Genomic DNA, 22,992 nt, shown 5'->3' with positions numbered 1-22,992 from the left:
TTTTCATGTGTATCTTTTTTCCTTTTCATCCAACTGCATTTCCCCCACTGCAGTAATTGCCATTTCACAGTACACCCACACTTTCCCCAGTCCATCTGTTAAAATGATCAACAAAAACAGATCTAACTTTCATGTTCAACTGTCGTCGTTAGGCTTCGGTGTTAGAGCTTGAGACAATTATTGGAGGAGAGGGCACTCAGAAGTATTGTTGCTGGCCCTTTCCTGCCTTAGGAAGTTGGCATTATGTTTTGTTATATATGAGTCATTTATAGAAAGAGGACTTCATTATGTCTTAGTGGAATAAGGTTCACACTCACCGTGTATTCTGTAGTCTGAAGGATGGATAGTCAGATGTGCCTGAGTGCTACCCTTTACTAGGCTTGTTCAGCTAAGCATGCTTTAGGTAAAAGAATCCATATTTTTCTTTCAGTAGAAGGAGCCCCTGACTGCTGGGTGTGGTATTTCTGACTGCCCATGCTCAGTAAAGATTAAATCAAACAGGCAGTACTGCAAAGGAGGAATGCTGAGGCGGTGGGAATTGGAGTGAGTTTCCCTGAATAGCACAGCCTAAAAAAACTTGACTTAGTCTACCTACATGATGTCTGAGAGAGAATGTACTAGTCATCCACGTATGCGCTGGAGGTAATTATCAGGGAGAGAAGGTTTAAACTGAAGGAAGATACTAGCACAAAAAAAAATGTATGTCAAGTAGTTTCATGTCAAAACATGAAACTAGCCTGGAAATGAGAAGAAGCATTCTAGCCCTGTCAATGGGATATGGGGACAGCTTTCTATCAGAAGTAGTGTCAGGAGGGAAAAGTGAACTACTTGTAGGTTTAGTAAGGATTATGGAAGACAGTGTGAGCTCTTGGTGCTTGCAGTACTGCAGGATATGATTCCTTTCAATTATGTGTACTTCGAAAAGTGAATGTGTTTTCCTTGGAGGTTTCCAATGACTCAGCATCTCTGCAGTGGAGAATTACAGTTCTGTGGTGGAATCCATTTGCATTGTCTGACGCTTTCTTCCACAGAAACAGAAAGGCAAAGAGGAGAAGGAAGGAGCTTTGGTCCACTTTCCTGTTAAAGAAGAGGTAGCGTTGTCAAGAGTGTATGTACGACAAGTAGGGTCAGGGCAGATCAGTTATTGCACTGATCTATGGAAACTATTCCAAACTATGGATTGTGATAAAGCTGTTATTGTTCCCAGTGCTGACATTTTACTTGAGAATAAAATGACTTGTGTTGGATGTCCACATACATGTTAAGGCTGAAATATTAGCCAAGTTAAATTACCCAAATTTTCAGTCTCCTCTCCGCTGTTCTTTTTTTTTTTTTTTTTCCTGGAGTCTCCTGTATGCTATAATGATATTATCTTTAATGCTTCTCAATTTCTAAAGCACGATAGAAAAAACGATGGAGGGAAAAATGATCCTGATTCCTTCTTTTTTTCTAGCTCTTTTGGTAAGATGCCTATCACATCATTCAAACTGTTTTACTTCACCACCTGTGGAGTGGAGGCAGTTGTCCAGTTGATGTACATAGGCAGTAAGCTTTTGGTTACCACAGGCCTATTCTTACAGTGTGCACTTAGCACAGCAGTACCTTGCCCTTGTTGAGGTCCCTGGAGGCTGCTATAGTATGACTGCTGCTACTGATGGAAGTGACGGTTCTCCTGCTGTTGGTGCTATCAGCTTGAATGCTTTGGTCAGGAAAAGCCTGTATCATGCTTTGGTCAGGAAAAGCCTGTATCTTGACATTATATAATAGGTTTAAAGCTCAGACTAGAGAATCTTCTAACTGAAGAAGAATTATCTGAGATGTAGATTGAGTTAGTGCATGGATGGGCTTGAAACTGTTTGTTTTCTGGATGGGGAGGTTTGAAACCTGACATGAGTTCAAGCTCAGAAGCTCTCATCCTTTGGACTTTTAGAAAGTTTTTCTGCAGGTCAGAATGTTTCAGCTTGGCAACCAGTCTGCTAAGATCAGTACTGAGGATGTAGACGGCACTGTCTTGTTTTCCATCTGCCTGTCTGTCTCCATCTGTTGTTCCCTCTCAGTATTTAGATGTAAGCTCCTTGGGGGAGGAGACCTCCTTTTCTGATGAGCATGTACAGTTTTTCATCAAACTAGATTTAAGAATATGGGTCCTCAATGCTGCTTCAGTAATCAAGGTTAATATGTATAGGAAGTTCTTTTGTGTAAAACCATTATGAAGGAGTTTCCCGACTCCTTCTATCACAGCATTTTAGCTTGCAGAATCTCTCCTCTGACTGTGTATGTGCAATGGAGCTAAACATGTTTTGTTGTTTCAGAGATGACATCATGAGGCAATTGCCTGCGGTGGCTAGGGGATGTTAGGAAGCAGCATTTTAACAACTTCCATAAAATGGCCCTAAATTTGGCAAACTCATGTACAAACAGCAAGCAGAACACTCTGGGCTGTTAAATGCCTTTGTCACTTATATGCATTTAAACATTGTGTTTAAATGAAGGCAGGAGGAGTAAGATTAGCTCCCACTGTGTATCTCCCTCCCCTGCATTGCATAGTAAAAAGCATACAGACTTCTCCTTGTCAAAACCAATCGCCCTCCTGTAACCCTCCTGTCACTTTAATGCAGATGAAAAGCAACAAAGCATTAATTAATTACCTTTAAAAAAGCGGTGAAGATGTTGGCAGCAGCAAGTACGCACTTGTAATAACATTTCAATGCGATTACATTTGAATCAGAATAGAAATTGGTTTTATGGAGTACCATTCATATCTGGGGTATCCCTGAGTACTTCACAGCAATGATTTTGATGTGGATGGAACTGCAGATTTGTAGGTAAACAGCAGCCATTGTGTTCTCACATGAGAGCTCTCAGACACCTTCAAATAAACGTGTATCAAAGTGCTAGGGGGATTCTCTTTTAGAAAATTGCTGTGGGATCGTTAGCTCGGAGGAGGTTGATCAGCAAGAATGAGCAGAAGGGATTTCTCTTTGACATCTCCTCTGAAGGAGCCCAGGGGGTCTGTGACTAACACAGGAACTGGTGGCTCTTCTTTTTCCCTCTCTGACTTACAGAACGAAGTGCTGTTTTTCTGCATATTGCAGTCAGAAAGAAAAATGTGACCCACAGAGACAGAAAATGCAGCAGAAGAAGCAAGCATGAAAGAGACTTGGACATCGCTTAGCTGTATCATCTGCATCTTGTCTGAAATCATTAACATCTCTAACCCTCCATGTGGTGTGTAGGAAATAAGGAGCAGAGATGCATCTCTGTCTCTTTTCAGTGGTATCCAGTGCCAGGATAAGAGACAGGGGACACAAACTGACACACAGGAGGTTCTCTCTGACCATCAGGCAGCACTTTTGTGCTGCATCAGTGCCGGAGCACTGGCACAGATTTCCCAGGGAGGCTGTGAGGGAGTGTCCTGCTGGGATGCTGTCTGGGCAGCCGGCTCTGCGCATTTCTTCTGGAGCAGGGGCTGGGACAGAGGGAGCCAGAGGGCCTGGGATTCTGTGATCTTACAGAGTGGTTCTACAAAGCAAAAGAGGCTCACTCCTTAACAGATTCTTGCTGTAGTAAGCACCTGATAACTAACCATTTTACAATCCTACCCTGTGAAAGGCATACAGAATAGGCTCTTCTCATTTGTTTGTGCCTCAGCTTGCAAAGGCCAAGAGGAAGAAGAGTGCATCTCTAGGTTGACAGGAGAACATGCATAGATAGATATGGACGTTATCTTCTTGAATTAAGCCACTTAGGGGAAATGCCAGTGTGTCTTGAATACTCTGCCCTTCTTTTAATAGTGCGGGGGTGAAAGGACTTCTTAATAGAGGAGACTGATGAAAGGAATTCCTTTGTCAGAGGCCTGCAGTCTGGGGTTCTGTTGTATACTGCAGCACCAGAATGAGCAGTAATAAGAAAAAAGACAGATGTGGCCCCATGTTCTCTTCTAGTTCAACTACCAGAGTTCCCATGTCTGGAAACCACAGGATGTCAGGAGACACGGGTCTCACCTTCTGTCAAGCTTTCCTAGTTTGTATTCCCTTGTTTCTTTGTTTCTGATATGAGCCCTGTCTCACTTAAAAAATGATCTAATATAAAGCAGAAATGAGATCTTCTGGGTCTCCCAGGAAAGGAGCTGTTGTTCCATAGTACAGAGGCCTCTGATTCCTGCCTCTCTGCAGTGAACACTTACTTTCTATCAGTGAAATTTTGTTGTGTGTCTATTCCTCTGTTGTGGTGTTTGTTTTTTTCTTCCCCTTTTGCTCCCCAATTCTCATTATTCTGGAATTGAAGTGGAAAGTAATAGCAGGACAGCTGTCTCCGTTCTTTCGGACCGGTTTAATGGGCCAGTGGTTTCATCTTATAGCTTGAATTTCCTTCCAGCTCTCCACTGCCTCTCGCTCACATGTTGCACAAACAGCAGCCTGTTAGCAGTGAGTGTGCACATTGCTCTGCGTGTACAAAGGTTTTTCATAAAGGGAAAGCAAGAAATATCGTCCTCACAATGAATAATCTCTGGCTATTGATAAAAATTGCTTTTCTGTTGCGACAGTGCTTCAGAGAATAACTAGGTTGGGAAGATTCTGCTGTTCTGCTGTAATCTGAACAGTCTGGGATTTCGGAAAAAGCTGTTGCTTTTTTTTTCCCTTGTCTTTGTGAAATATGTGGTCATTGTGTAGCACGTTTGTTGGCATCTGCTTTTCATAGATGGACAAAGCCACTGCTTTGGTCAGTCCTTCATTACATAATAAAATGCTTGTGTGTGAAGCAGAAAAGAGGGAAGCAAAAGAAATTTGAACCTAAACTCAAGGTGTTGGAACTATAAGCAGTATTTTTCGACATTAAACCTTATTCCAATGGGTCTTTAGGTTTTTTAATGGTAAATGTGAAGCCTAGCAAGCAGAGTCTTGGCAGAACATGTCACAGGTACACACTTTGTTTTGTTCATGCATACTACCTATTTCAGTTTTTATTTCCTTCTCTTGCTCTTTCCAAAACAAAGCTAGGAAAGAGCTTTTAGTGTAAAGTCAGGCATTATGCACATATAGGAGGGTGCAGTTTATTATCTTCAATTGGATTTTAGAATGGAAGGAAGTAGGAAGGGAAAACAAACAGCCAAAGCATTTACCTGTGAAGCATTGTACTTATGTGTTTTCCTGGGATTTGCTGCTGCCTTGTTCCCTTTTCCAGAGTTACAGCCTCATGTACACTGGGGTGGGGTGAGGACGAGTGTGGTCTGCATGCAGTGAGAAGTTCCTCTCATTTGCATAGGTCCAGGTCTGGAATGGTAGGCTTGATCCTTACTAGAGACATGTCTTGAGTGGGGATGTCTTATGGAATTTCCTCTTACGTTTTGCAGAGCTAATTTCTTGTTTTCTTTTCTTTGCAGCTAGAACATATTCAGAAACACATATGGTATATGTAAGTAACGTTTTAAATTCACTTTTGCATGCAATCAGTATTGATCATGTTATGAAAGCTGGAATGCTAGGGATGTTTGAAGAGAGAACAATAGATTTTGAGAGCGGATTTCACACAAGTGGAGAAAGAGGAAGAGAACAGGAGAATGTGTTTTTTTACCCTTTGCTACTAGTATATTTTCATCTCTGTAGCTTCACGCTAGTAATTTTGTTTACAGTGACTAACAATTGTCTGAAATAAGTTGTTCAGTCCAGCAGCTTGCTGTTTTAAAAATATACCTAAAAGTGACTGTGGTTTTTAAAGAAATAACAGTCATATTTGGTTTGCTCTTCAAGTGATACAGAGAATCCCTTGTAATACCATCTTGACAAGAAAGCTTTCACTTGTTCCTTCTTGGCATCTTGGTTTTTCTCTGAATTAGAAACAAAAGTGATTATATTGATAAGTAAGCACCTGTGAACAAGAGACTTTCTGTCTCAAAATCCCTGCTCCTTCTTCACAGCAAGCTAAGAGGCTGCTTGTGACCTTGTAACCTGTTGATGTGAGAGTAGCTCTGTGACTTGATTAAAAGCAGCAGTCTTGACAGTGAAGCAGGAGGTCTGTGAGAAAAGAATGCACCTGTCGAGTGGTTTGGGCATAAGGAAGATTGATGGCTTTTAGAAGTGACCTTGCACTCTTGTGTATCCCTTACAGCATTTCAACAAACCTAAGTAAATAGCATTTTTTGTTTATACTCATGATAACTTCATTAACCTGAGGATATAAGGAAATGATACTTCAGTACACGCTTCTGGTTGTCAGCATGCCTACACTTTCCCTGGGTGGGTGATAAGGAAAGTCCTACCTTCATAATCCTCCTCTCGCTGCTCTTGGGAAATATTTGAGGATGATATGAACTGATATTTAAGCCTGTCACTGGGAAAAAGAAACACCTTTGTTTTGATTTGTTTTGTTTTCTCTAAATCTATCTTATGGGCAGTGTTCAATTGCTGGCTTCACTGACTTCAATAGGACCCAAGGGCATTCAGCAGTTTGTAGAATACCATGTTTTCTTCTTAGTTCACCTGAAATGGTTATAGCACTCTGCCTGTGGCTTTTTCACATTCTCTACAGTTCCCAAGTAACATGGCACCTTCCAAAACCAGAGAAGGACTTGACTCTTGTTTGCTGCAAGTTTTCTTTTGTTTGTTTGCGTAGTTCTCATGGATAAGTGCAGGAGAAATGGAGGGGATCTCTCTAATTGTAAGTCTGAATTAGCTCTCCTGTAAAGTCTGACAAGAAATTCCAGAAGTAAAATCTGTTTATACCAGGCTAGGCAGTTGGTCCCCTTTGTTTCTTCATGGAGTAAAATCAGCTGACTTCAGTTTCTCTGTGTCTTGATTGAAAGTGGAATAGAATCATAGAATCAAGGAATCACAATAGGAAATAAAATTAAATATAATTGATTACTTTTATTATTGCTCTAACCATCCTTGAGATTTTTACATGCAGGTTTTCACCGATCAGAATATAGTATTCTCAGGCTCACATGCACAATTAGGCAGATATTTTTTATTGTAGACATAAACATTTTCATGTGTTTCTTGATGAAAATGGCATCTAATACTGTTCTCATAAGTATAAACTGGGTTTTGCAAAAGCTAGTTCTCCCTGCACTCCCAGTACAGTTAGTGAAGAGAGAGAAAGGCTCCTTCAGAAGAGTGTTCAGATTGCCTAAAGCAGAGTTTCTACTCAAAATAGCTTTTTAAATTAGTCTCTCTCATTCTCTCTCTACTGGCCATGGATTGACCTAAGGAAGTTAACCTTCTTTGGCTAAATTTAGTCTGTGAATAACCCTAGAACCTTCAAAACTCCACTACTTTCATCTGATAATGTTTCACAGCCTCTTTGCATTCATTTTGCCTGGAAGTATTGATGCTGGCAGAGAAGGAGTGGTTACAAGTGTTTGTCGCTGTGGCTGTTTTGCTCGTATCTTTCATTTTTTCTTTATTTCATTTATAACTACTGTCCTATGTAAAGTCTTTACCCATTGTATATAAGCTACTGACCTGGAGGTTGTACTCAGAACATGATAAGTCATAACATTTGATTCTTCAAATAAATATTCAGGATTTTGTGAAACTGTGGAAAAAAATTAATTGCAGTCTCAGCAGACAGAAAGGTCTTGAAAGTTGAAGTAATGATCCACAAGCCTAAAAAAAAGGAGAAACCAAAGAGAAACCTTTCATCACCAACCTCCACTTCTTCTTGTTCTTTCATCCAAATTAATTCAGTGAAGCTTTTAAACCATTTTTTAATTGAAATCATTTATTTTTACCTCTATCGCAGGTTATCATAAATCAGTGAAAAAACAGCAGCTGTTTTCACTTCTTTTTTTTTAAATTAAACAAGAAGGCAAATAAATTAGCTGTTACAGTAAATACATACTTCTGTAGCACTGACTTATTGCCCTAATTGTGAAGATACCAAGTTTACAAAAATCAGAGGAACAATGGTACCAGTGCTGCTTTCCTTTGCTCTAGTGTAAATGTGCATTTCAATGAGATTCATGAGAGAATTTCATGGACAGACTGAAAAAGTCTGCCCTGTTCTGGAATCACATCCATTGTATGCACCATTCCTCACAAAAGAGGCAGGGTTCTAAAGCAGCAATTACATTCATGCAAGACTTTAAAAAATATACGTGATTTGCAGTATTCATCGGTTGACATTGTTTGATGTCTGTGTGGGTTGAAATGCAACAAATTTGTCACTCTGAACCAGACTGAGAATGGAACAGGCAATACAGGCATGCCAATCACAGCACAGACCTGGTGATTTTCATTTCCTGAAGCTCTGAATGCATTGCCAAATGACGAGGCACCTCTTTGCAGATTTTTCTTGTCCCTGATGAGTAGGTGTGAATATTCCTGCCTATGTCTGAGGCTGACCAGGTGCTGGGCATAAGGAAAAGCCACTTTTCATTGCATAGAAGATAATGAGTTGTGCTCTCCAGAAATAGCACCCAAGCTGATGGATATAAAAGATGATTGCAGGTGATACTTGCTAAAGACTAAGACAACTAGTAGGAAACCTGGATTTTCTGCGAATTTTCAAAAGCTGTGATTTCTTTTTAATATCCCAAATTACCTCAAAGACCTCTGCTTTTAATGTAATAAATGATTAATGAAGTCAGTTCCTTCTAAAAATGATTTCCATACCATTAGAAAACAAAAGCACTCAGCTGCTATCCAAAGGTATGTCCTGCAAGAATTTATCTTAATGACAAGGTTCATCACTGGCTTTAGCTGTGCAAAGCTATGATCTAGTCTTTGCTTTTTACCTGCTGGGAGTTAAATCCTGACACACTCTGAGTAATAACCAGCTGTCAGAGTAGTTACCTCCTGAAGATAGGGCACTCACAGAGTAAGACATTTCTTTAGTTGGACAAGATTTCCCAATTTAGCTCTTAGATTTAAGGACAATATCATCATTTCTCAAGATGTAGAGACTTCTGTGAGATTTCATGGAGGCATCATAAGCTGTATTTTAGAGGCTGAGACCTTGAGCTTTTACGAATGATATTTCTTTACTTCCTTTCTGACCTACTCAAGAAAAATTAGGGTTACATTTAAATTGGAGCTGCTTTTCTTCTGAAGGTACCTGGAGAGCTTGCTTCTGAGCCTAGACCACTTTAAGCCTTGTGAGTAAGTTCAGAATTTATGCTCACCTTATTTCTGCCAGTATTAAAAGGAAGTCCTTTGTCCAAATTGCCATCTGATGCAGTTTAGCTATTCCCAATTTCTGTTGTCCACCCTGGGAGCTTGGCCCCAACTGTCACATATTCACACCATGTAATAGAAAGGGAGGACCTCACCCAAAGAATATGTAAACCTCAACATCACACAGAACATCACAACAAACTCAAATATTTAGATGGATAGAGTAGACATAAGTTGCTCCTTGCCCAGCTGAATAAAAGCAGTGGACGGTCGGGGTGCCTGAAATATGTATTATTCAGTCTGTTAGAGATATCCTGACATTTTGACCTGTTTCTTGTAGCCAGAGCTTTTAATTGCAATGAATAATCAATATTTCCTGACTCTGGTGAATGGAATGAGAGGATTATGAAGGAAGCCTGTGTTAACTACTTTTAGAAGAGTAATATACTCAGTAATATACTCTGTCACTAATGGTGTGTTCCTAGCTTCTCCATTGACCTCAGGCATCACACTTGGCCAGAATTTTTTTGAAGAGAAACAGACGTTGTCATATTTTGGCATGTAAATAAAAAGCGTGATTTTGCCCCAAATCCTTTGAAGTCTGTCAAATGGGAACCTTGATAGTGAGATCTCTTAAGCCACATTGGAAGTTTCCAAGTATGAAATGGCTGCAGTGCTTGTTGTAATCAGAACTGGTGAAACGAGGGTTTGTTCACAGCTTGTTCTTTGAAAGGGAATCGTTCAGCTTGCACTTTTCATCCTGAGGTCTGGCTGATGAGACAGCGTCTCTAAAATCATGTAGTGTTTTATAAATGTTTGGCATTAGGATGCTGAACAGCTGCTTAAATTATGAGGGCACTGGTAAGTGAGGTTCCTACTGCCTTTCTGACTGAATGCAGGCATTTCTCACAAAAAGACCAAAATCCACAAGGTGCTGATCACTCTCAGCCTTCACAGCAGTTTCTCCTGAAGAGATTGTCTGTCTGGTTGTGAGATCTGGTCTCTCAGTGGGGATTGAACAAGCTATTTCCATCTGTTGCTGCAGGCTGCGTTTCGGAGTACAGGTTCATTTGTAACTCATGTTTCTTTTCTCTTCTTCTTTCCCTACCCTATTTCTCTCTGTTATCTTCTTCTCTCTGCAGAGGGGGTAAGAATGAGCCAGAACCAGAGCAACCAATCCCTCGAAAGGTGCAGATTCGTTCTCTCCCTTCATTGGAGGATATTGATCCAGACGTGTTAGATAGCATGCACTCGTTAGGCTGCTTCCGTGACCGAAATAAACTCTTACAGGACTTGTTGTCAGAAGAGTAAGCACTTGCTCAGACTTCATATCAGTTGGGTCTCCATGGGTTGGGATGCTTGCTGTCCTGGGGAAAGGTGGAGATGGCTTTGATATGTCTGTGGGTACGAGGGGCCTGTATCAATGCCTCGCCCTCTGACTGCCCAGTGGCCAGTGAAGTGGGAGAAAGCAAGAAGTCGCTGGGCCTTTCTTAGCACTGTGTGTCAGTGGAGATGTGTTGCTGTCTCTTCTCGTGCTGCCAGATGTGGTCATTTCATGAAAAGGTGGGCCATGCAGTCTGAATGGAGAGGTATCGGTGCTGTTATTTGTGTTGGATATGCCTTTGTTGGCAAATTGTTACTTATTTCAAGCTATGCCTGAGTGTTGGTGTGTTTCCTGGTGTGCTATGAGGGGTATATAGTGGAAAGAGCTCTTAAGGGCTCAGGAGATCTGTCTTCTTATCGCTCTTGGTGTGGACTTTGTGTGGATACATTACCTCATGTGTCCTGTGCCTCTACTCCAGATGTGTAATGGGAGAACTGTATTTCCTTCTCTCTGTTGGAGACAGCAAGGCTCTCAAAAGCTTTGTGAATTGCACATCTAACTAGCTGATACATGGCTATTTCCAGCTTATTTAGAATAACTGTAACTGCTTGAAAAGAAGGGTTTTTTTACATACTGTTTTTTTCTGCTTCAAATTTAAAGATTTTTTTCCTTTTTGTTTTTTTCAGAGAAAACCAAGAGAAAATGATTTATTTTCTTCTGCTTGACCGGAAGGAGAGATATCCTAGTCATGAAGATGAGGATCTTCCCCCTAGAAATGAAATAGGTACCAAAGAAATGATCTCTGTCACCATGAACCCATCTCAACTAGTACTTCTTTGCCCTTTTTCTTCTCATATCCTCAAACCTGAAGCAGTTTACACCATTGGTGAGAATATGTGGCCAAAGGGGGGCAGATGCATTTTGTGATTAAACTTAAAGGCTTTGTTTTTCATGACATATCCATCTCAGCACGGAAACATCCGTGTTGGTCTTGAGCCAGAAGTCTTAAAAAATTTAATGCAGACCCACAAGCTATCTTTATGAAATTAGAGGAGGTATAGGAGCAATGTAGTCTAGTGGTAGAATTTTCTAATTACTGATCTTTGTGCAGTGTTGCAGAGATGCTTCTGGACTTCTATTAGTAAGACTATACCATTCATTACATTTCTACAAAGTTTTATGTGTACACATCCTCCGTTGGAAGAATGAATAATATCACTTACCTGTTTATAGTACATACATTATAATGCCATGTTTTTAGATTATCTTAAAAGGATTTTAGAAGTTTAACACGCAGTAAGATTATATATATCTTATAAAGCTCCTGTGGTACCATTTTATTCCTGAATTGTTCTTTGTTAGTGTTTTAAAATACTGCTGATCACCAAGGACTACATTAATATAGATAGACAACTGGAAAAATGCTCCCCTAAGGAGCTAACAGTGTAAGTGACTCGTGCTGTGCATACTGACAGAAGTTTAACTAATAAAGCATTAGTCACGTCTATCAGTGGCCCAAAATAGCATTTTTATATAGTAGAGTTGTGATTTGTAGGTCTTGTATTTCACTCATTTGAAGGCTAGTGCCAAAATGCTCTTTAACTGAAAAGCCTTTTATCTCCCAAGCCTACAGGACAGTGATACATTAAAGTGTAAGTTTGTTAATACTCAACTGAATTATTACATTATCAAAGTTCCAGACTACTGGACCTGTAATTTTACAGAGAGATCTCATCTGAGGGGGATAAAATGGAAATTCTGAGTCAGCCTGGTAGTTTTTTAAACTCTTACCTGGATGGAGCTGCAGAGAGCATGTCAGCAAGCATCTTGGCAAAGGGATAAATGTGCTTGCCACAGGTGATCTAGTCAAAAGTCCTTGCTTAGTGCAATTTGGCATCTTGCACTTCACTCATCAGCTTTTGACTCACACAGATTATCCTGCAATGTAATGACACCTTCTTATCTTAGATGTGCTTCACAGAATCACATAATGGCCAGGGTTGGAAGGCACATCAAGATCATGAATCTCCAACTCAAATATGTATATGCTTCTGTCGTAAGAAAAGCAGGGTGACTAGTCTTCATATCCAGCACGTAACTGAATACACAGCTGTGCCTTTAATGCATCACATACATCTTTCCTCCACACGCCAAAGTATGTGATGAACAGAAGTGCTATTACCCACTCCTGGATTTTTATTTTTTTTTTGTACAAGGGATGACGATGTTCTCCATCAGGGAAACATCACTCTGAATATATCATTGTGCTGCATTGGCACATTTTAGACTCTGCACATTATTCTTTGAGTGTTTGTCAGTTGTCTTCCGTGTTCCACAGGAGCTTTCTACCTCCTCTGTTCACAGCAGTATCTCTGAGAACACGGGGCAAGTTTTAATTAAGAGCAGTCATGCTTCTGATGAGTATCTCATCGTTAGCCATTAGCAATGGCTTTGCACAAGCAGAGAAGAACAGGGAAAAGGTAATAGATATAATATTAGCAGCTTGAAGAAACCACATTCATGAGAACTGTGCATTGCCTGAGTTCATGCCAAAAAAAAAAAAAAAAAAAAATCTAATTTTATTTTGCCTTTTCCTCCTTCTTTGCACATTAGACCATGGAATGGATGGATGTGGGTAGAAATAAAGATTTGGCTGCATTAGACTAGCACTTTCTCTTCTGATATCTCTTTTGTATGCTTCAGCTATGTAAAGCTTTCTCAAAGGGTCAGAAGAGGGCCACCCTAACTGTCTTGTGAGTCCAGTTCTATTTTCTTTAACCGAAAACAAGGAAATAAGAAATCTCTCAGTAAAATACATACGCATCAACTGATGTCTCCTTGAGCAAAAGGCTTACGTGGAGATTCTTAATAGAGCAGAGTAAAGGAGATTCAGCCAGAATAGCCATGTTAGGATGACATGCATAATCCAAACTCACAAACTGAACCTTTATTTTATGCCTTTCAAATAAATGGCTTTAGGATTGGATTTTTACCTAGGCTCTTTCCCTGTAAAAATCCTTGAGAATGTCTTCACTTTTGTGATATCAAGTAAGAGGAAAATACATCTCCAGAACTACCATGTATCTAGACTGGGACTTGAATGGTTTTTTTTGTTTCTCTGTGAAGCATTTCCAGAGACTCAAGAACAGAAGTGTGTGCACTGAAGATTTTCCTATCTTTAATTCCTGTACTGCTGCTAAATCTCCAACTGTTCTTATATGCCACCGCTTTAGTCCTTATGAGAGGATGACTGTGTGCTTTAGTATCCTTAGATTTGACAGTGATGACAGACTTGGTACCCTGTGGTTTCTTACTTAAAGCCTTTGAAAAATATGTACAATACTTGCTTCCTTCAGTCATGTATAGTATAGGTTTGTAGCCAGTTTTAAAGAGGAGTCAAGTACCACTATTAGAAGCTCTACCAAATTCGTACAAACTTTTGGATGTATTTTCCATCAAACCCATCAAACCCTGAATTGCTGTTGTTGAATTTATTGATGTACTTCACCACCTTCTCCTTTTGCTTATTTCCTCTCTTTCTTAGCTTAAAATACAGATTGGAAATCAGTATCTTGAGCAGCAGAGATTGATACAAAAGTATCATTTAGCTTGTTAGCAATATCCTTATCCTTCCTAATTGTCCTGCTGATTCCCATATAGTCTTTCTGGCTGCTATCCTTCTCTCAAGCTTTCTGTCAACAAAATACTGTTGTTCAGGTCTTTGGCTCATTCCTCTTCAATTCCTTTTTATCTTGTTTCTATTGTCCACTTTGTATTTAGCCTAACCATCACTTTTGCATCACTTGGCTAAATTTCCATTTGGTAAAGTGTTTTGTTTTGAGCATGCATGGATGAAGTTGCCTTAAAAATTTTCTTTTCATATGCTGTTTCTCTTGCCATTTTCCTTCTTATTATTTATACTCTGTTATTAACTAACCTTGATACAGTCAGAGCTTACTCATCTCCTTTTTTTTTTTTTTTTTACTTTCTTCATCTTGCTCTTCTTTGGTCTATGTCATCTTCATCCTACTTCTTTCTTTTTAAGCTGCACTCTTCCCCTTTCCTTTATAGTCTCTGGTGGTACCCTTCTGTAAATCTTGTGTCAACTCTGTATAGGTAACAAACATTTTAATAGTTGTTCTGTAGGGTAGATCATCCTTTGTTCTTTGTACATGTTTGGAGAGCAGGAGTTTGAAATGTCTGAACTTGTCCCAGGTCACTTTTGACTGGTTATGTGTGTGCAGCTCAAGTTTCCCAGTACAACTGTGTTGTTAGGTTTATCTCACTCTGTTTTTCCTGTAACTTTATGCTCTGTATGTTTTTCTTGCTAGTGTTTTCTACCACTTTTCTATTATTGAACATAGCTTGAAACAGAGTGAGATACAGTTATTCTTCTCTAACTCATTTTTAACACAATTATTACTATTAATACAAATAATACTTACATTATATGGTAATAGGTTCAGTTGCTATCACTGTATCATTTGCACTTGGGCTGTACTTGCTCGTGCTCATTGTTTCAAGAATAAACCCTGCCTTGAAGGAATCAAATTCTGAAAACCATGATGTGAGAGAGAGAATAAACAAGCAAATAGGCCAAGACTGAGGAGGACAGAGTCATAAAAATAGTATAATCTGGCTATGCAGTAATGATAGAGTTTTAGAAAGGAATCCTGGCAGAGAAAAAAGCCCTAGGGGGGCTGGATGCTGTGAGCTTCTTTGTAACTGCAGAGATGAAGGATGCTTTTTCTTGAGGGTAGTCACTCTCTGATAAAATTAAAAAGATGTCTATAAATACAAGCAGGCAATTCAAATAGTCCAACCAAAGCAAGGAAAATCTTTCCTTATTTGTTTTTCTGCTTTACTCCTTTTTACTGTTCAGATGCCATTAGATATATTAGTATTAAAAGAACTCAACAAGTCTGTTTGGTTCCCTTTATCACCACAGAGGTGTGTATGGTTTGGCAAGTCACCTTGGACCAGTTGCTGTCATGCAGTTTGGTATCTAAAGACTATTTTCAGAGCAATTTAGGTGCTTCTCAGAGCTGCAGTAATTGTTTGTCTGCGCCTTTAGGAATGAAATGCCTTTAAGTATCTCATTCTTATAACTCGGTTTTCACTCAGCAAAGTGAAAGTAGCACTTCGATGCCTCATAGAAATGTTATACAATAAAGCACTTCAGTTACTACAGCAGTAAAAGCAATATGATGACCTTTGTGATAGATTTCTGTAGCTTTCATCGGAGGTTTATCTCAGGTAGTCCAGAATGTTTAATTTGTAATGCTGAAGGAAGAAATATGTAACACAGCAGGGAAAACCTGAAATCTAATACTGAAGATGCAAAAATAAGAGTATGTTTTCAGAGACTAATACAAGTCTGAATTTAGAGTGTATTTTTGTCCCTGCGTTACATTTAATCTAGCTAGCATGGGCATGGAAAGCAAGCTGAAGAAACCTGAGTACATATCCAGGATCCCTGGATGGCATATCCTTTGGCTAATAGCTTCTGCTGTAGCCCGTGCTATTATCTTGTTATTACTGTTATCAGCTTTGTAAGGTAATTTGTGCAGTCTGTGCTTTGGTCATACCTTTATTTTACAGTGCTCATACATTCAGTAGTAATACTCTTCCTCTCTGCAGATGGATTGCAATTTACGTTTTAATGCTTGTAGTTTTGGAAGAGAGTGCAAATGTTCATCTCCAGGATAACTGTCTGTAGGGGAAGTGTGAGAGTGGGATCTTTGAGAGAGGATTTAGCCAACCTGTGTGAGGTAAGTCACAGCCGAATTCAGCTGACAGTGTTTTCTTTTCATAAAGATCCCCCCAGGAAGCGTGTGGACTCCCCAATGCTGAACAGGCATGGGAAGCGGCGACCAGAAAGGAAGTCGATGGAGGTTCTCAGTGTGACAGATGGCGGCTCCCCCGTCCCTGCTCGCAGAGCTATTGAAATGGCACAACATGGACAGAGGTGGGTCCCTCCTTTACTTGGGAGCTGAGAGTCCCTCCTGTCTGGGTTTGTTGCCCTCTTACATGTCGTACATACAGAGGAGCTGTGGAGCCCTTCTATTCACAGCAGCACTCATAACAACTTCCAAGCGTACTTACAATGTGATCTGGCAGCCAGCAGTGCTTATTCACACAGGAACAGAAGTCCTGCCAGGAATTTAAGATTTCTGTTCACTTGCAGCTATTGTTCAGGAAACTGCTGTGTCCTCTGGGCAAAATTCATCTCACCTCATTTTAATTGTTCAGAATGTAGGGATTCAGTCTAAGCTAGGTATACAGGCTGTCACTGTAGGCACTGGGGACAGATGAAGTCTTTGGAAGATCTCAGATATGTATGTGCTGTTCCAGCAATCTTAGATGGGATAAATTAAGCTCTAGTTGTTCTTCTCTGTCTCCATAGCCTATGGCAGGAATCTAAATGATGATGCTTTTGGATTAGGTGCTAAGTTCTTAGGCACTTGAAGTTAAATGGGATGAACTTCATCCTCTACACTGTTAGAATAGGTGGAGTTTGGAAAGCCCTGTGCAGGCATCTGTGGGTACCTTTGAAATGTACTGTCAGGGCTGATATGCATCCGACCCACATAAATTACCATGTCTGTAAATTGTTGAAATTCATGCAATTTTACCTCTTTTCTCTGAAAGTATTATCGTTGTGGAGAGACAGCAGAAGAAAATGATGTTTCCTCAAGGCAGGTTCTGATGAAATAAGTGAACTGTGGAAGTTCACTTATGTGAACCATGGGAGTTGCTTCCTCAGTCACTATGTCTATCCTAAAGGAAGCATATGTATTTGGATTTACGCTTGTATAAATCAGTCAGTCTTAAAGAACACTTAACACTTCACGTATATATATGCTGATGATGCTATAACTTCTGTTTCAGCTTTATGACGTGATTATTTTTATCTAGCTATTAAGATCTGCTCAAAATGAGCCTGTTGTGCCTGCTCAGAAACTCCCTGTGCTGACTGAAAACTGGATGAAGTGAAACTGGATGAAATGGAATAATTTCCAGTCCAGAGACCCCTAGAATTGCTAGAAAGTTTTGCTGGCAACTGTTAACATTCTGCCTATAGTGAGGAGAAAGTGATTTTCAGGATCTTTCCAGGACTTATTTCAGCCTGGATATGTGGTCTTGAGGTAGACTGCCAGAAAGATTTTTCGCTGTAGTGTAGGTTGGAAACCTCACTTTGAGTGTGTGGTTTGTTTTGATATTTAATGTTTGGGTTAAGGAAATGTTCAGGTCAGCGTGTACTCTTAAATGTTCCTGGTAGGCCTCAAAGTGATAAGGATGAAGATGACACTGACAAACAGTTGCTTACTCCTTATTCAACTTTCTGTATTTAATCTAGTACCTGGTAGATGTATGAGCCATAAATTGCCCAGAGAGGAGCCAGACAGAGGTGAATCACTTTCCCCCACCCCAAAGCTGCCTGTGAGTTGTACTCTGCAGCTGTTTGCAGTAACTGTCCAACTGGGCAAGACAAATAGGAAGTGGTGAGATGAACAATTGAGGATAATAATCCAGTCTTGTTCCACCAGCCTAGAATGTATTTGATTGATTCTGAGATTTTCTGAGGACTGAAACCTTCCATCTCTCAGCTTTGCCTTTGAATTTGGAAATGCCGAAGAAGCAAAATTGTGTCTCATTATACTTTTGCTTTTAAATATCTCACTTAATTCTGGATGAGAAATTATTGGAAGTCAAAGGTCTGAGATGAGTGCACAGCACTGGAGGTACATATCCAGGTGACAGGAGTAAGAAGAGTTTTGGCTTTAAGGGGGAAGTAAAACCTTCCAGCCACAAAAGAGATATAGGGAAATGCATACCACACAACACATGGTTGGACACAGGGTGTGATTGAGGGTGGAGGAAGGGTTGTAATAACACCATGATTGATGATGATGAGCTTGGCAGTGCTTGTTTTGGAAGGGGTTGATGGGAAGATAGTATTTTACTCCATGTCTGAGCTTCCATAACTCATACCATTCCACTTCCACAGATGACAATGGCACATATTGTGTTGCTGGCAGCACAGTCTTTTATAACATGAACTGGCTTCATTAACAAACACCACTGCATAGGGATTGTCTGGGGACGATGCATTGCTGATGGGGCACCATCTGTCAGAGCAGTCAGTAACAAAAAGACAAGTGCCTTCCTCCAGGACTGAAGGATTTTTAGTGGCCAGCAGCATATTATTTTCCATGAAATGACCCACTGAGAGTGGATTTTACAGTGCTAGATATTAGATCCCAGGATTGGATGCTTTTTTGAAGAATGACATTCTTTGGTCTGGATGGAAGACTGGTTAGTGCTTTTATCCTATAATACTAGGAAGACAGGGAGGTGGACTGTGGAAACAGGCCTCCCGTTTAGACACAAATGGCCAGTACAAACATCTGGAGACCCAGAGCTATTGCTTCTTTCTTCAGATAACCAGTGGGCAGACTCTTCTGACCATGAGCAGAACACACCCATGTGTCATGATTTAGTCCCATGTCCTTTTTCCCAGTAATAAGCAGGTGTTTTGTTGCAAAAAGGGGATTAATGTTATAACTTCTGATTTTATGTGTCTGTGTGATGAGCTTGCTTTTGGTAACCAAGTGGGGACTCTACAAGCATTTGGTCTGGGCTTGTTTAAGGGCACATCTTTCTACTGATACTTGAAACTCGGCAGCTTTGAGCCAAGCAGGCTGAGAAAGTGTTAGGTGAAAAACATAGACAGTTAGTGACTTAGTTCTGAATAATGTATAGGAAGAATTCAATACAAACACTGCTTTTTGAGCTTGCTGACAACCTGAAATATTTGTGCTGACCTCTGCAAGTGGTCTCCAGTGGATCTTTGACTGTGAATGACAAAATTAGTGTGCACAGACACCTGATACTTGGTTTTCCCTGCTAGTTGTCCACCTAGCAGGTTCATAGTGGCATCTTACTTGATTCTGCTTTTGTGCTATTTCATTGTATTGTCAAAAGAAAAGAGGTAGATTCTGAACTTACTTTAATACCAGCTAATTCGTCCCTTGGGCCAAAATCGTACAGATAAAGTAGAATACTGTGGGAACAAGAATCCTTTGGGGATATACCAGAAATTTTCAGCAGTTCAACTGGAAAAATCCAAAAAAATTTTTCCTTTAAAACTTTTCCTTTAAAACTTAAAAAAGTTTTAAAATGGGCTTTATTCATTTTTTTTTTCTGGTTATTGAAGTAGATAGCTTGTGTGAAAAATCAGCTAACATTAGGAAGCTGTGTTCTGTGAAACAGTGAAGCATATCCTGGAGAACTCCCCTTTTAGCAAAGCATAAGGAATTTTGCTTTTAAGCTTCAGGAATTCAGACCTAAGATATGGGAAAGAGAGTTGGGAGTAAGTGGTACAAGGGCCTAATGGCCTAATTTAAACCCTTTCCCAGGTTGTGCTTACTGTTGAGATCTTCTAGAGAAATCTGAGTAATGTGTGCTTTTGCTATTTGTACCTTCAGGCATGTTCTGTATGCCCTGGAAAGTGTGATAAAAGTAGATTGTATCTGGGTTTTCAACTAGATAAAGAAGAGCAGGGTTTACAAGTATGTTTGGGGGAAGTCATCTTAGACCTCAGAAGTCAAGGGGAGATAACGAACTTCAGCTCTCTGTAGGCCTAGCCCATAGCTGTAAAGTAAAAGAAACTTTTCCGAATATTGCTTAAAAAGGGGAGGATGGGTTGGGGGGCTGGGTGTCCAGCATTGCTTCAGGTGACTCTCTTTTATAAATGTCCACACTAGTAACTCTGTTTTCTCGCTTTGTTCCTGCCATAGTAAAACAATGTTCAGTAAAAGCCTGGATATCTCTGAAGCCAATCCCAAATTCAACAAAGAAGAAAGGTATATAAACACTGACAATATGTTCCTCTCCTCTACCTCACTGCTTAGACCTTAAAGATGCAGTACTTACCTTCTCTGTATGGGGACATAGCTGTTCCTTCTTAGAAAGAAACAAAGAGAGTGGGATATTTACTGGCCCCACTACATACAGTTTTGTACAATGCCTTACATTTGAGGCTATCCCCAATGCAGCCTGTGACTATACTATTTTCCCCACTACAATGTTATCGTGTTGCTACTAGTTCAGTTCTGCCATGAGTTAGGATGCCTAAGCTAGAATATGTATTTGCTAGAACTGCTCTGGGAAAGGCTGGAGCTAGGAGAGCCAGGAGTGCTCCATTCTCAGCACTAGAAACAGCAGTACAACCAAGTCAGCAAGAGCAATAGTAGGAAATGTTGAGAATCCTGTCTGATTTGAGCAAAAAATTAAGTACCTCTAGGTAAGGGACAAACTCTTTAAGACTGTCCTGACTGCATCAGAGAACACGAGGAAAAGGTGATTGAAAGAGGGGGCTTTTGGAGGATGATTCCAGTCTGACAGTCTAACAGATGCTGAAGAGTAAGAAAAAGAGTAACTCCCAACTATGAATAGAGGCACAGTGGAAGACATACAGTTCATTAGATTTAAGGTCTCATGTGGCACCCCAGACTTATGATGAGGTTGTTGGTGGACGTAGAATTCCTAAAATTCTGGTCTTAGAGTAAGAGAATTCTTCTCTGATGTCAGAAGCTGTCATCCCAGTGGATAATTCTTCATCATAATGTAATGTTCATACGTTTTGGACAAACAGCTATCCAAAATCGGCAGCTAAATACTTAGTTCCATATGATTCAAAAGAATTGGTGAATTCCTTAAAGGAACCAGCCTGAGGACTCAGCTAGCCATTTTTCTTTCCATTTTTCCCTTTATAGCCCTTCTACTTAAAGATAAAAGCGGTGTTTAAGCTAAGGAAGACTTACAGGATGTGAAGACAGTCTCTGTTTTGGCCTTTTGCAGACTGAGTCCTTTGTGAGCAGTGTTTCAAACCTTGAACATGCCACAGTGAAGTTCGAATACCTTGCGCTCACATGATTGTCCATCATGTATGTAAGGCACCTTTAAGATGGCAACCTAAGTACAAGAATTGTACCCAAACCATTAGAAAACTCATAGTTTCATAGCCATAAAAGAATAGTGGTTACGTAGGCTTTAAGTGGATGAGTTTTCCTCAGACTGATACATGTTCCTCTCTCCGATTCCCCCTGTATGTAGATTGTATTCTTGAATGTGTCACTTCTTGTATTAGCATTTAGTGTGAAGCTACTCCAAAGACTAGCTCTTTCACAGTAATTAAAAATCAGGTTCAGTAAGAGAGGTGCCTTTACATCTGTGGCTTGAGAAGGGTCCTTCAGATGTCATCATCCCTCTGTACTTCTCTAGCAGCTGTTAGGCTGTGTTAGGAGCAGAGGAGGTGACTCTTCAGTAGCCACTGGGGGAACTCCTTACGTACATGCAGGCGCTTTGTGTTCCCCCTCAAAGGTATTTTTTTTCAGAGTACAGGAGAAGGGTAGGGCAGTCACAAGGATCACTTGTGGCCCCTCCTCACTGAAAGGCCAGGCTGATTTTTGAAAGATCACATTTGCTGTTCTCTCACCTCCCTCTCCCTCTTAGCAGTTAGGATGAGGGACCTCAGTGGCATGAAAATTAGAGGAACTGAATTCTACATCTGTGTACAGCTACAAGAAGGGAAGGGATAGGCAGTGAAGAGATCCCCAGCCAAATGAGGACAACTAATCCTGATGGCCATTAAATTTTTGTTCAGCATTTAATTATCCAACTTTATGACGTCTTTTTTAAAGGAATACTGCATCTTTAAGGGTCCCTTCCCTCTAGATGCACATGGTTGTCTTAGTAGCTGAGGCCACTGTCCCTTTCTCTTTCTTTCTTTCTGACTTTCACCCCCTCTTTCAGCGCTTCTCTTCTTCTGTATCTGGGTTGCTGCAGCTCCGTAGTTCACTTGCTTCAGTATTGTAGGGAATGCACATGTCTGCGCTTCTGGGTCTATTGTGTCCTGGGATTGTCAATTTTTTTTGAACCTCATTTGCCTCTTCCTTTTCCCTATTGTCAACTTGCTTTCCATTCTCTTTGTTAACCTCCTAAGTGCCTTCCCCGTTGGGAAAATGACTTGAAAGAAAAATGAATCAACTTTATTGCACCCATTCTATTTACATTTTAATATTCTGCATGTTTGGGTATGGGTGTATTTGCTGTATAAATATACACACACGTTCCATTATACAATGGGTGTCAATTTGTTCTTCTCAGTTCATCACTGCAGGTAGATTTGTACTGGTCCAATTGAGGACAGCATTCATCCCTAAATATATACAATGTATATGTATTTGTATATATATGAATGAGATCTTAACCAAATTTGCACCCCCACGCCAAAATACAAATGGAGTATCACTCAAGCACATGAAAAAGAACTTACTATAATGCTTCTTTCCACTTCTCTATTGATGCATAGCACAACTTTTTCTTTCTGTTCTAACTGTGTTTTAATTTTAACTTTCCTCAAAAGTACCTTGTGTTGCCTAGCCCAGCATTTGCAATGTTCTTGTATTCGGAAGCATGGCTAGTTGCACTGAGTAGGAAACTGTGAAATCTACTGGGCATATATTAAATTTGGCATTTCTGTTG

The 22,992-nt window shown here is 40.1% G+C and overlaps 1 protein-coding gene across 2 annotated transcripts in view; it reads left to right on the top strand.

Annotated features, from left to right (window-relative positions):
* Positions 1-22,992, top strand: part of BRSK2 (BR serine/threonine kinase 2) — a gene marked incomplete at both ends in the record, with an annotated part of 294,707 nt that overhangs the window by 232,223 nt on the left and 39,492 nt on the right. For both annotated transcript variants that reach the window (XM_079537669.1, XM_079537668.1), the window contains 4 exons: positions 5,384-5,415; positions 10,259-10,423; positions 11,127-11,224; positions 16,258-16,408. In XM_079537669.1, coding sequence (XP_079393795.1) covers positions 5,384-5,415; positions 10,259-10,423; positions 11,127-11,224; positions 16,258-16,408 — 446 coding nt within the window. The remainder of the gene's footprint in view (positions 1-5,383; positions 5,416-10,258; positions 10,424-11,126; positions 11,225-16,257; positions 16,409-22,992) is intronic.

The sequence above is a fragment of the Tetrao urogallus genome (genome assembly GCF_951394365.1).
Source record: "Tetrao urogallus genome assembly, chromosome: 6".
Taxonomy (NCBI): Eukaryota; Metazoa; Chordata; class Aves; order Galliformes; family Phasianidae; genus Tetrao; species Tetrao urogallus.
The sequence above is the reverse complement of the archived record's forward strand: the minus strand, read 5'-3'. Positions and strand labels throughout refer to the sequence as shown.